Source organism: Temnothorax curvispinosus, unplaced genomic scaffold (genome assembly GCF_003070985.1).
Source record: "Temnothorax curvispinosus isolate PA1 unplaced genomic scaffold, ASM307098v1 QBEX01005835.1, whole genome shotgun sequence".
Classification (NCBI taxonomy): Eukaryota; Metazoa; Arthropoda; class Insecta; order Hymenoptera; family Formicidae; genus Temnothorax; species Temnothorax curvispinosus.
This window is the reverse complement of record NW_020215615.1, coordinates 217,970-230,190: the sequence shown is the minus strand read 5'-3', so window position 1 is coordinate 230,190 and position 12,221 is coordinate 217,970. Positions and strand designations below refer to the sequence as shown.

Below are 12,221 nucleotides of genomic sequence, written 5' to 3'. Positions count from 1 at the left end.
TAGAAACTTTAATTAAGAGTCTACAACTGTATTACCAGAAATGTGACACGTTTCTTGTAATTAATATTACAATTAAAATATTCAGTACACGAGAAATGCTGATGTGAAGATATTATTTGTGGTTTCATTTTTCATGAAAAGAGTTGATTTCTCTTTTAAGAAGTTTGTTGTAACATTCATTTTAAACGTGATGTAGGAGTAGCGAGTAAATTGAGGGTGGGTTTACTGGAGTAGTATAGATTTCTTTGGAGGACCAGGTGGTGGACGCGTCGCATCTGCGCCGTTCGACTATAATAATCACAGTCGCATCCTCCGTCGTGGAACACTTCTATACAAAACCAGTATCCATTCGGTTCATTTGTACTTTGCAGCAATGTATAGCTGCAATCTTTCGTCTCATAAAATACAATGTATCCGAGAATTTCGATCACGGTTCGACAAAATTTGATACGCTAAATTGGCGTCAAAAATTGATAAAGAATAATTAAAATTAGTTTGGAAATTATATTTGGGAAACAGAATGTAAAAAAAAATTAAATACTTTTTAAACAACAAGAAAATTTTATCTCTGAATTTTTCTTTGCTGTCTTAATTTTTATATATATTTCATTTTCCTCACATTTATTGCTTTTCTTTTTTCTATACATGTTGAGAACTCAAGAAAAATCAATTTCCATCTTTTTTTCACGGGACTCGGGTATTTGCGCGACCGAGGAAGGGACAGCCACCCCCGCTGTCCCGCTGTTTCTAAAGGGGAAGAACCGCGAAACCCGCAATTATGCAAATTGGTCAATCGGGCTTTAATCTACTTCCAATCCGCAGGCCGACACCCATCTCGGAAATTGCTCGCGCGAGGGTTGACGCGTGCGGCCGAGAGTTACAGATGAGACGCCGCCGTACACGCGTGTGCGCGTGAATATGACCGATCCTCGCCGCGACAATCAAGAACGCGGCACACACCCTTCTCGTCGCAGGCGATTAATGTGTTCCGCCGGGCGTCTCGGGTGTCATGAGATAGTTCACACCTCGTCACCACGATTCTTTTCATGGTTGAAACCCTTTTGGTTTTCCCTTTCATACCGCCAAACACATGCCTTTATATAAATACGTCACAACTGTTACAAATCAAATATGATTAATATATTAAATAAAGATTAAATATTGTTTTTAACATAAATGTTCTAATATGTTATATTTGCGCATGTTTTTGTAGAATCGAAGGATTTACATTCAGAATGTAATGACTAAAAAAAAATGAAGTAAACGAAGTTATGAAATGGCGGTGATAAAAACAGCAACAGCAGAAATCTATAATCAATACTAAATGCTGCACTGCTAAGAAAGAGTGCAGTATCTGAAAAAACATCCAAATTGAGAAAAACAGCTCGAAAGTTTTTAATGTAACCGTCACAACCTACTTTTTTCTGAAGTAAATTACCACTAGAAATCATTTTGTAAAGCTAAAATTACAATATTTATAGTGTAAAATATAAAAAAGTAGATATCACGTTTTTGCTTATTGTTAATACAATACACACTCTTTTGCTTCGTAATTAAGCCTTTTTGAAAGCAGATATAACAAAAGACATTTTTACATCTTAAAAACGGTTGCAGATATGGTTTTTTTTGTTTATTCGAATGAATTCCTCGAGGTCGAAAATGTCAGAATCGATATATAACTCCAAATTTTTGCAGATACGGCACTCTTGCTTATCAGGGCAGAATGGTGGAACTTACCGAGAGAACACATTGCAGTCATTTACCTTCGTATGATTAAACTTTCAAAGCTATTCGTTTTTATGTACTGATTAAAAGAAGTGATTTAAGCTTAAAAAATAATGGTAATAAACGTCCATGTTGGCAAAAGCAAAATTTCAATTTTAGTGACAATTTTAGTAACAAAATCTCATGCGTTACACTAAAGATTATTTGTCATGTGTAAAGTAAATAAATTCCTTTTAGAAATAATAAATCATTCTTTTCGGAAGCATGGACACTTCTTAACGCTTAATTTTCTTTCTCTTTATCGTCATACATATTTAATGCATATTCTTATAACGTCGACGTACACATAGAAACATTTATTTATGAAGCGAGTGTGCTAAAACATTTAGAAAAAGTAGCACAAGCCTAATATAGCGTATTTATAGAAAGAAAAATTACAATAAGGTTTATATGTTTACATTAAAGAGATACTTCCTCTAAATATAAAAAAACGCTTCGCCCTTTTATAATTTCATTATTCTCAAACATTTGCTATTACTTTTTCAATCAATATCTTGGTATTTTTTAGATATTTAGACGGATTACATGTATGTAAATAAAATACATTCGATGTTGAGACAGCTGATTGAACATTCACTTGACAGCTCTCTACTAGATGCCTTTCAACGTCAACTTTTTCATGGTTGCAATCGCGAGATTGGTGCCATCATCGCCCTCCGATCGATGCCGTTTTCGATTGATTCCGTCCCTCGAATTTCTTGTGTGCCCGGAGGTGAAGGAATCGACCTCCCTCTTTGATTGTCGGGCCTTCCACGCTCGTCGCATTTCCGCCCTGACTTCGCCGTTCAGCAGACAATAAAGAAAAGCCACGAAGGCGCCCTGCAAAGCACGAAATGTGCGCGTGAGCGGCGTGAGTATGTAAATTATATCAGAGAGTGGGTTCTTCGTCATAAATACCTGGAAGGACGCGAACAGCTGATCGCAAAATAGCCAAACGAGTTCTACCCCTTTGTGATAAGATAATCCCAAGAAAAAGGTATAGTGTATTCCGAAGAGTGGTACTAAAACCAGAGTCGACTTTGCCCATCTCCTGAAAATTAAAAATAAAATAAATGCGGATGTGCTTAACAAAAGTTCATATATGCTTAACTGAATTTTTCATCGAGAAATATTGTTTGTACCGTAAACCTCCTTATCGGCAATAATAAAATTAATCTAAAATTGATATAAATTGATGTGTAATAAAGTTATACATATATATATTAATTAAAGTTTTATATGTATTAACTTGTATTTCATCTTCTTCCGTTGCAGATATACCGACGTCTTCAGCTTCACAAGCAAGACGCGAACGATATTCAGAAACAGTAGAAAATTAAACTGAAAGAAAAAGATAATGTCCATACATCACGAATGCCCATTGATAATACGTTATTTGGCATACCAAAATAGATGTGATAATTGGTATTCTTATGATGAGAAACAATGAGGAATCTTCATTAGTGGTCCAGCAGAGAGTGTCCTCGATAGTCGCCCGTATTATAATCCATGGCACCACTACCAAGGCGGGAAGACCTATTTCGGGACGGAATTAAATCTCTGAGTAAACTCCAATAAGATTTAATAAGATCGCTTTAGATTCTAAACAGTTTTAAACAGATTTGTCCATATTACCCCAGCCTAGCACAATGTACAGAGCTATTGTGCTGGTGTCGGTACACAGTGCGAAGAAAACCAGATTGTGCAAATACATCCCTTCCATCAGGATCCACGAATAGTTTGCCACGATGAAATATTGCCACAGACTCGTGATGACTTTGCAGACCCAAGTCTTAAAACGTCGATTAGCGAAAATGAGGATTGTCCGATGAAGAAGAAGATAGAAACAGAAGCCAAACAGACAATTTAAGAATATTGTCTTTACGCAGACGTAAGTATTTAAAGATTGATTGATTAACGCGATAACTTCTATGTCATGCCATTTTGACTAGAACATAAATAGTTTTATGAGATTAACACAGAGGCTTTTTATATAAACGCAAAAGATCAGAACGGAGAAGTCACAGAAAAAAATTATCACTAATTGTAAATTGAAATAATAAAATAATTAGTATCTATGCATTGCGCTCTCTTTACATTGCGCTCCCTGATAAAAGCGCTCTGTCCGTCGACGAAGACGACGTCCCAGGCCAATCCGATGCCGTCTATAAAACTCCAATCCTTGAGGAGTGCCATAAAAGCTCTCATGATAAAGGACGCAAACAGATGCATGTGTAATCTATTTCTGGGATTCCTGAGTTTCCTGCGTACATACGGGAAACGATATTAACGATAAGTGGAGGACTCTCAACGGAATTAAAGAGAGATCATGACGGGTATGAAGGAAGGAAAACACACTCACCTGAGTAAGGAAAAAACCACCATGGCAACGATTAGGGTGGTAAACGAAGTCACATATCCGATATGCGATACCATCCTGATAATCGGCAACCATTTCTGTCAAATAATAATAGTACAATAATATAGCTGTACTATCATACAAACAAGTTTTATTTTAAATCTACTGCATTTATGTTGCGCAAGCTTAATTTTAAAAAATAATCTCACATATCTGTAATAATCGCACACAATGCATGACAATTAATTATACATATCTATGTAGTTTATACAATAATTCACCTATACGTGTCTTTCTCATAGAGAAATATTAAATTATATGTAGTTATTAGACTCAGAATTGTATATGTATAACATAATTTATTTTATAAATGGCTAAATTTTATTTTTCTCTAAACTTGAAACAATATCAAGTTCAAAAAATTTCAAATTTTGTTTTTATTAATTCGATCGCGGTTAATTAAATTACAATCGGGCGGATTCCCGATATCGATGATCGTAGCCGCGCAGCCAGGACGGAGCTTACATTTAGCAGCGCGAATTCCGCCGGCGTTTCGTACCACCGCGTATAATTCAGATTTTTGTCGATGATGTAACGCGTGCTGTTCAGCACGCACAGGCTGTAGTTGCTCCAGGCGACGCCGTCCGAGTTCTGATACCACTCGCCGTTCGCCAGGCAGACCTTGCTGGCCACTGCGAGCGCTCTGAGATTGTCGCTCGCGAGGTCGGTGTATCCCATTATTGAAGCCGGTGGACAGGGCAATGTGGCTGTTCCCGGCGCGTCGGTGCGCGGCCAGCAGAGTAGACCGTCGAAGGTCGGCGGGCATTGACGAATTTCTGTTCCGTTGCCGTCGTCAACGCTAGTCTTGGCGACGCCGCGATACTTCTCCAATCGATCCTCATTAGTGACGTTGTCCCCGAACAAGCTGATTCCGGTGGTCACCGACATCATGTCGCCAAACACGGACATACCTAACGTGGGGCGTTCTCGTTGATGGTAAATATAACGACTATATATACTTAATTAACGCGAAGAACACCGTATCCGACCCCGATCGATCGTTCATCATTTCTAATCAAGTTTGAGAAGATTTTTCGAGCTCTTAAGACGTTAAAGGATTCTTCGCGAGATGTAAATTTCTCTTTTTCGTAAGAAACATCGTGAGAATTGCAATTTTTTAGAAGCCAAATGATGTTTCGAATTTTTCGTATTTAGTTTCATTGAACAGACATAATATAAATTCGAGCCTACCTTCGAACAACTGATCGCATTTGTGCCTCTGATCGGCTAAGAAACGATCCACTTCAGCTTCGGCCATCTCGACGCTAAGGAAGCAGGAAAAATAAAAATCTACGTTATTTTTCTTTTTCTCTTCTATTGCGACAGAATTTTCGTCCGCCATTCATACCATTCATTCTATTCACGATGCAAAACTATAGTAATCTATGCATCTTTGCTGCGTACGATCGTATTTTATTATCATTTAAATCAAAGCCCATTTTTATGTAAAAATTCAAGTCACGTGTTTATTAATGTTTCTGTTACGGTAATACGAGATGCAACAAATTAGAGTAAAAATGTTTTGAAGAAAATTCTTACTTTTACGCATTTTTCATGCCACTGAGAAAAAAATTTTTAGATCCAAGAAATTTTTAAAAAATTTTTTTTCTCAGCGTGCTATATGTATATTGTTGTATATTGCATACTGTATATTCCATTAACGATACCATTTTTAGTGCTTTTTTTTCTTTATTATAACACAACGGATTATTCGCTTGTTGCAAAAGCTTCTGGTACTATTCACATAAAATATTTTAACTATATGTCTAAATAATTATTTAAAGACAAAGATTTTATATGGAAATTATTTTATAACCCAGATGTTAACTTTTCTTAAAAAATTGTTCTGATTGTCGGATCTTGAGTCAATCTTAAAGGACTGCAACAAAGACTTGTCCATCTCTTAACGTTATACTAATAAAAAACAACAGTTATATTCATAAAAAAGAACATTTAATAGTCGAAGATTAGTTTCATTACCAGAACGTTATCAAGAAGAAAAAAGAAAAAAATATACGAATAAAGTCCGTCACGTTAAAATTCTGATACGTTTTTTTTTAGCAGCATTACTACATAAATAATATGCAAAAATTAATGTTAATCTAAATAATAAAATTATTTCTCTCGTACCATTGCGCTGGTAATAAATTGTAATTATAGTGTCAGTTGAAGCTTCCAAATAATTTCTCCGCTCTCCTTACCAATAAATCGCAATCTCTTTATCGCCGATTTACGATGCAATATTTGAAATCAAATGGCACAATGTCTATCTCTCACCTTAAATTTGATTTTATCGCGAATCACAATTGTTTCACGTTACAAGTACTAGCAACAGCACTGCTTGGTCCGCACTTTCCTCAGAATATGCGCGTGTACGTGATCGCGGATCATATGAAACTTTGACAGAGAATAATCGCCGTAAATCGGGCGGCTGCGCGTTGGGCGATATCACACACGTTTTTCCGCACACCCCGGACCTTCCTCTCGTAATGTAATGACGCATGTGGAAACAAACTCAAGTAAATACGTAGAGCGAGTCAACGGCTCGTCCGGCAAACAACGCGTGCTCGTTGCACGTCGAAGATTCGCAATTTCTAATTGCGATTGTGTCATACACATACAGCATATTTTAAGCTCTTGATTTGTGAAAGATATATATTTCAAATAGTATATACAGATCAATATACGTAATACATATTATAAATAATAAATTAAGCTATTTAATATAATTTTTTTATATAAAATTTAATATAAAATAATTTAATAGAAAAAATAAATATTTAGTAGTTTATTTAGATTACGATTATTTATAATTTCTTATATTGTCACGTTGTAATTATGATATAAATATATTCATAGCGTATATAAAAATAAAAAAACCAGGAGATTTCAATAAAAGAAATTCGATAAGAATAGATTTAGGAATAACACCTCTAACAAGCTTTTGCGCACATGTGACAGTTCTTTTGTGCTTGAGCACGCTTGTCACTTTGTAGAGCTCTCCGGCCGAGCGGAGAGGCGAGGAGATAGAAGTAGGCGTAGCTCTTGAAAATCGCCTCGAAAGTGCAACTAATTCCGACCACTGCAGTGCACGATAACGAAATGAATAACATGTTTTTATTGAAACATATTATTCACTTCGTTATCATACACCATACAGCATGCCGCGCCAGTAACGCGCTCTTCGTTCTTCCCGCAGGAGATAAACGTTCAGCAAGGAAAATTAATGAAAATTGTTTTCGTGCACGTATCTCTTTTAATTCTCTAAAATATATATCATTATGTTAGGAAAGTACATATACATTCCACTGTCAATTATATATTTGCATAAGTTAAAGAAATCAATCGACCGGATTCTACCTTACGTCTAATTAATTTTAAAATCAGCATCATCAGAATTGTCAAGATAAATTATAAAAACATTAAACGCAGATAAATGATGATCGATTTGAAAGGGAAATGTTAACAAAATTACATTGGTCTCTCTTAACACGCTATGCAAAACTATACATATAAAGATGTCTATTCACGTGATATTGATGTGCCTGCACTAAGCACCGATAAATCTGATTTGTGCTTCGTGCAGGCACATCAACCCTTACAAAAATTTAATACTGTAAGTGATTATTTGGCTATACTATTATTTTTAGGGTTGGATGTATCATTAACAGTGCTTTTAATACTCAAGATAAGTAGTATACTTATTATAAAAGCATGTTAATGATACCTCCAATCCTAAAAACTAGTAAATTACTAACCAAATATAATTACTTACAGTATTAAATTTCTGTAAGGTTAATATCACGTGAATATAGACATCATTATATATAGTTTGCGTAGCGCGTTAGAAGAGACAGAAGAGACCTATATGTAATTTTATTTCCTCTTGGTTTTCTTAAAAATTACTTTTCAACAGTCTAATTGACCATCAATAAACGCAGCACAATAAATCGCTGCATAATAGTCATCGATATGTTCTTTATCTCTTGACTGAGCGATACACAGCAGTTGCCAGTTGCTGTATGTGGAAACTAACAGTTTGTAGAAACTTTGATATGCGTCGTTCTAAAATTTTTATAATGCTACTGATGATTGTGAGATAATTGAAAATTTCCAGCATATTCTTTTATTATTACATCGTCGCTACCTGACGCATATCATCACTCGATTCTTTCAGATGTGTAAATATCGTCAAATATTCATCATGCTATATATGCAACATATTTGTGAGAAATACAAACAAATCAGTTATTTGATAAATGTGATCCATCAAAGATTAATCTCTGAAAGTTCTTTTCGATAGACCGTTGTCAATATTAGCTCAAACCATCGCAGGGCGGATGGTTTGAATTTCTAATTATATTATCCGACCCAACTTCCACATCAAATACCGACGACGCGACGTAAAACAGATGTCAATATTTTGTTATGGCTCTATCAAGGATATAATACAATTTTTGAAGATATATTTAATGGATATATTTTCGAAATGGTTATACTAATATCTATAAGTGTTGATATATTAATTTTAATTGAATTAAGAAGTAAACATTTTTACAAATTTTAACGAGAAAAAATATTATCTGATAAGACCAATGGCAATGCAAAGAATCACAAACACCATTTTAGATGTGTTTTATATGTGTCTAGGGTCTTCTTTGAAGTTTATAAATATTACATATAAGAATATGCTTTCCTGAGATTTTTCTTTCTGGCAAACGTTTATTATAACAGTGTTTTATTCAACACGTATATTTAATATAAGGAAATAGAACAGTCTTTGTAGGGAATAAAGCGAGAACAGGATGATGTATTCAAAATTCACTTTATGTTAAATCCGTGTAAGAGACACGTCATAACAGAGTATATCTTTCTGCTCGAATCAGTTCGAAAAACTGTCGAGACACACACACGCGCACATACACACTCACAGTTGTGTCTTATTTACATACATTCATCGTTGCGGACCGAAGAGAGTCGCATAACGTAAGTATACGTACCGTAAATATCACCGTCCTAATCGCGAAAAATTCTTATTCTTCAACGATAACCGATAAATTGTTATTATTACTCGTAACGCTTACTTCCACATCTATCGATCCCTGTTTCGTTAATCGATATTAAGATGAACTTGACATAAGAAATAACCGGAGGAGTAATTCGTGCGCGTAACTTCAATCTTGAAAATCCTCAGTACCTATATTAGCTTGCATTATGATGTCACAAAAATATTCGAGCAAAATGATAGAAAAGTTACATAACAACAGCTGCTAATCTTTCGAAAATTAGACGCTGCTTCAACTAAATCTAAATCTCTCTCTTTCTCTTCTTCGTCTGCTCCCTCTATCAGATTTTATTAATTATTTAAATATACTTCTTTGCGAGTGACATCATAATTTAAGATAATATTTATTATCCGAAATACGTTATTACGATCTTGTATCTCGTATCTACAAACGCATAGGAGAATTAATTCCTCTTACAGCCATCAATATCGGTAAGTATCGGTAAGTACAGATATCCCAACGTCTCTTCTTCTGAACTCGCATTACATTTCCTCGCCCCCATCGTCCCTCATGAGCGATTCGCCTATTTGTCTTTGTCTACTTATTCGCCTAAATAACCGTCTATCGATTCACCTAACTATCTTAGCTATTTGTGTCTATCTACATATCTATCTATATATTATAAGTTGCTCCCTACGTCGTTACGAAGTATGTACAAGTTTCCAAGGACCACTCGCGTTTTCTTAATTCATAGGCCACGTTGTACTACACGGATTAAGGGGGGCGAATTTCACGCGCTTCTCACTTCTCAGCTCGTAATCACTCGCATCGCTTAGACGATCGCATGCATCTTGGAATTACTATATTTTGGGCGAGTTTCTTTGCGTAAGTTCTATCAGTCAAATTTTTCGTGATGATACGGACGTCATCTTCCGAGCGCGGGACTCAATTAGAAATCAGAACACGATAATAAAATCTCTGCAATTTCATTATTAGATAAAAAATAACGTAGTATACAGTGCAGTGTAATGCCTCTTATTTTTCGAAACAAAATTATCAAATTTTTAGTTTTTATCATTATTTTTTTTTTAAATAAAAACACGTTGTCACACCATATTGACTGTTTCTGTTTCAAACCGATCATGTTCACGAATTATAATTGAACACAATATCCGTTCGATGAATAATATAATAGTATTAAACTCAATTCTTATTTGAGATAAAATTCTTAGCATTGTTCAAGAAATAAAGTAAGAGATCCTCGGACGTATCGTTTGTTCTCCGCGCGCGTAAGAAACGTCCAACGATTGTATTACTCTGCCCTGAGCATTTTTACGTTGACGATAAGTAGAAAGTTCGATTAGCGTCGCACGCTGACGAATCAGCGAATCTCAAGCTCTTTGACATCAAGCGTTTTCATCATACATACTTTTTAATACAGATTAATCGCAAACACACAAGGACTCTTTCTCTCAATCTACATTCATGGTATAATATCAGAACCACTACCACACATACGCACGCACACGCACTTATACACACACAAACACACATGCTTTTTTCGTTACTTATACTTTCAGTAATGTAATCTCAATTGTTAAAAAGCTAAATTACGCGCTATAAAACTGCCCCTGGCTGAGGCTGGTTTCAGTGATAAAGCTAGTCTACGACCGTGACAGCTTCGGTATCCCCGATTCATCTCCGGGCTCCGAGAGATAACGCGATAATAAGCTTCGTTGATGCCGCGTACATATGCGCCATCGTACTTTCTCTCTCATTCGCTAATTACAGGCTCCTTCTTGCTAGGACTCTAATTGAGCCTCGATCGAGATAGTGCCTCGTCATCTCTCGATATTAGGACACGATTGTCCCAATTTGTCTCAATCATGCATCGTCAAGCAGTATAACGTGATTAAATGATTAATATATAACAGAGCACTGTTCAGAATTCTAGCGTCATCAAATCGACAGACGAAAGAGAGGGATAGAATATCATATTTGTCGAAAAGCGAGTATTGTGCTGGAAACTCTTGAAACACTCGAGCGCGAAATTTTTGTACTTTAACGCAGTGAAAACTGAAAGCGAAAAACAGTTTAACCGATAACATCGTAACGGATATATTAATTTCGTTACAATAATTCACAAACGTTATATATTATTTTTGCCGACAACAAATTTACTCTCGAAATAATGATACCGTCTAGATATCGAGAGGAATTAAAAGATCTGTAACATTCATGATGCACAGTTCGGTTTCCGAGCGATCCTACGCATAACAATCACAAAAACATTCCATCGATAGAATTTCCGCGGTTCTTGATTACAATCATTCGATTCGTTAAGTAGACGCTTATAAAACTAAGCTTGCTCAAAGCATGATTTCAAACCTCTTCATAAGGTTATTTGTCCTACATTACGTGTCCCAGCCACGCGTTTCTCTATATCAAGTTAATGCGTGTTAGTTCAAAATCACGTCTTACTCGCTACCGTTTGCGTGACCTCGCAGCTTTATCATGTTTGCATATCCATTGCATACGCAGAGAGAGCGTCTTGATTATTAGCTATATCGATGTTTACCGAACGTTTCGAAGAATCCTTCAGCGTTCGTTTCTCGCGAGTGGAAAAGCCGTCGAGAGTGATTTATCGAACGGGTACGATTGTCAGTTTCATCGGCAGAATATGCATCGTCGAAAAGTCCCATGAATCACGAATACGCGATGACATTACGCGTCGGATGAGATCGATTTCGCCTACCGACAGGACTTGCGGTTGACGTCGCCGCTTCTTGTGTAGTTCCGTTTTTATGTGTTTATCAGCGCCGCAAGTACAATACTCGGGGGACGACTGATGGATAGTTAACGGATCTCTAACGATCGGTCAGAGACATTTCCCGGGGTTCTGGGAACACCAGTGCGGCCACATAGACTCCGTTTTGATGCCTCTGCTGTTCAGGACTTCTATATGCATGGCTAGTCTGGTGTAAACATTCTCGTCCGTGGAGTAACTGTTTGTCGGTAGGTCGCTCCTAAAA

General features: G+C 36.2%; 2 protein-coding genes across 12 annotated transcripts in view; both read right to left on the bottom strand.

Annotated features, from left to right (window-relative positions):
- Positions 1-2,123: 2,123 nt before the first annotated feature.
- LOC112455118 (secretin receptor-like) lies at positions 2,124-6,598 on the bottom strand. Of its 2 annotated transcripts, XM_025016841.1 has the most exons (10): positions 6,461-6,597; positions 5,375-5,448; positions 4,649-5,094; positions 4,127-4,221; positions 3,862-4,027; positions 3,400-3,556; positions 3,170-3,300; positions 3,014-3,105; positions 2,683-2,815; positions 2,124-2,604 (listed from the first exon to the last, which is right to left on the bottom strand). In XM_025016841.1, exons 2-10 carry the CDS (start codon positions 5,439-5,441, stop codon positions 2,377-2,379), a joined length of 1,515 nt encoding a protein of 504 aa, XP_024872609.1. In that variant the 5' UTR covers positions 5,442-5,448; positions 6,461-6,597; the 3' UTR covers positions 2,124-2,376. The 2 variants fall into 2 exon arrangements, with proteins under 2 accessions (XP_024872609.1, XP_024872610.1); XM_025016842.1 differs by lacking the exon at positions 3,014-3,105 and having other exon boundaries at positions 6,461-6,598.
- A 2,394-nt stretch (positions 6,599-8,992) lies between these two features.
- The window catches only part of LOC112455117 (probable beta-hexosaminidase fdl), a 38,944-nt gene continuing 35,715 nt past the window's right edge, over positions 8,993-12,221 (bottom strand). For all 10 annotated transcript variants that reach the window (XM_025016836.1, XM_025016837.1, XM_025016835.1 and 7 more), the window contains one exon: positions 8,993-12,215. In XM_025016836.1, coding sequence (XP_024872604.1) covers positions 12,068-12,215 — 148 coding nt within the window. In that variant the 3' untranslated portion in view covers positions 8,993-12,067. The remainder of the gene's footprint in view (positions 12,216-12,221) is intronic.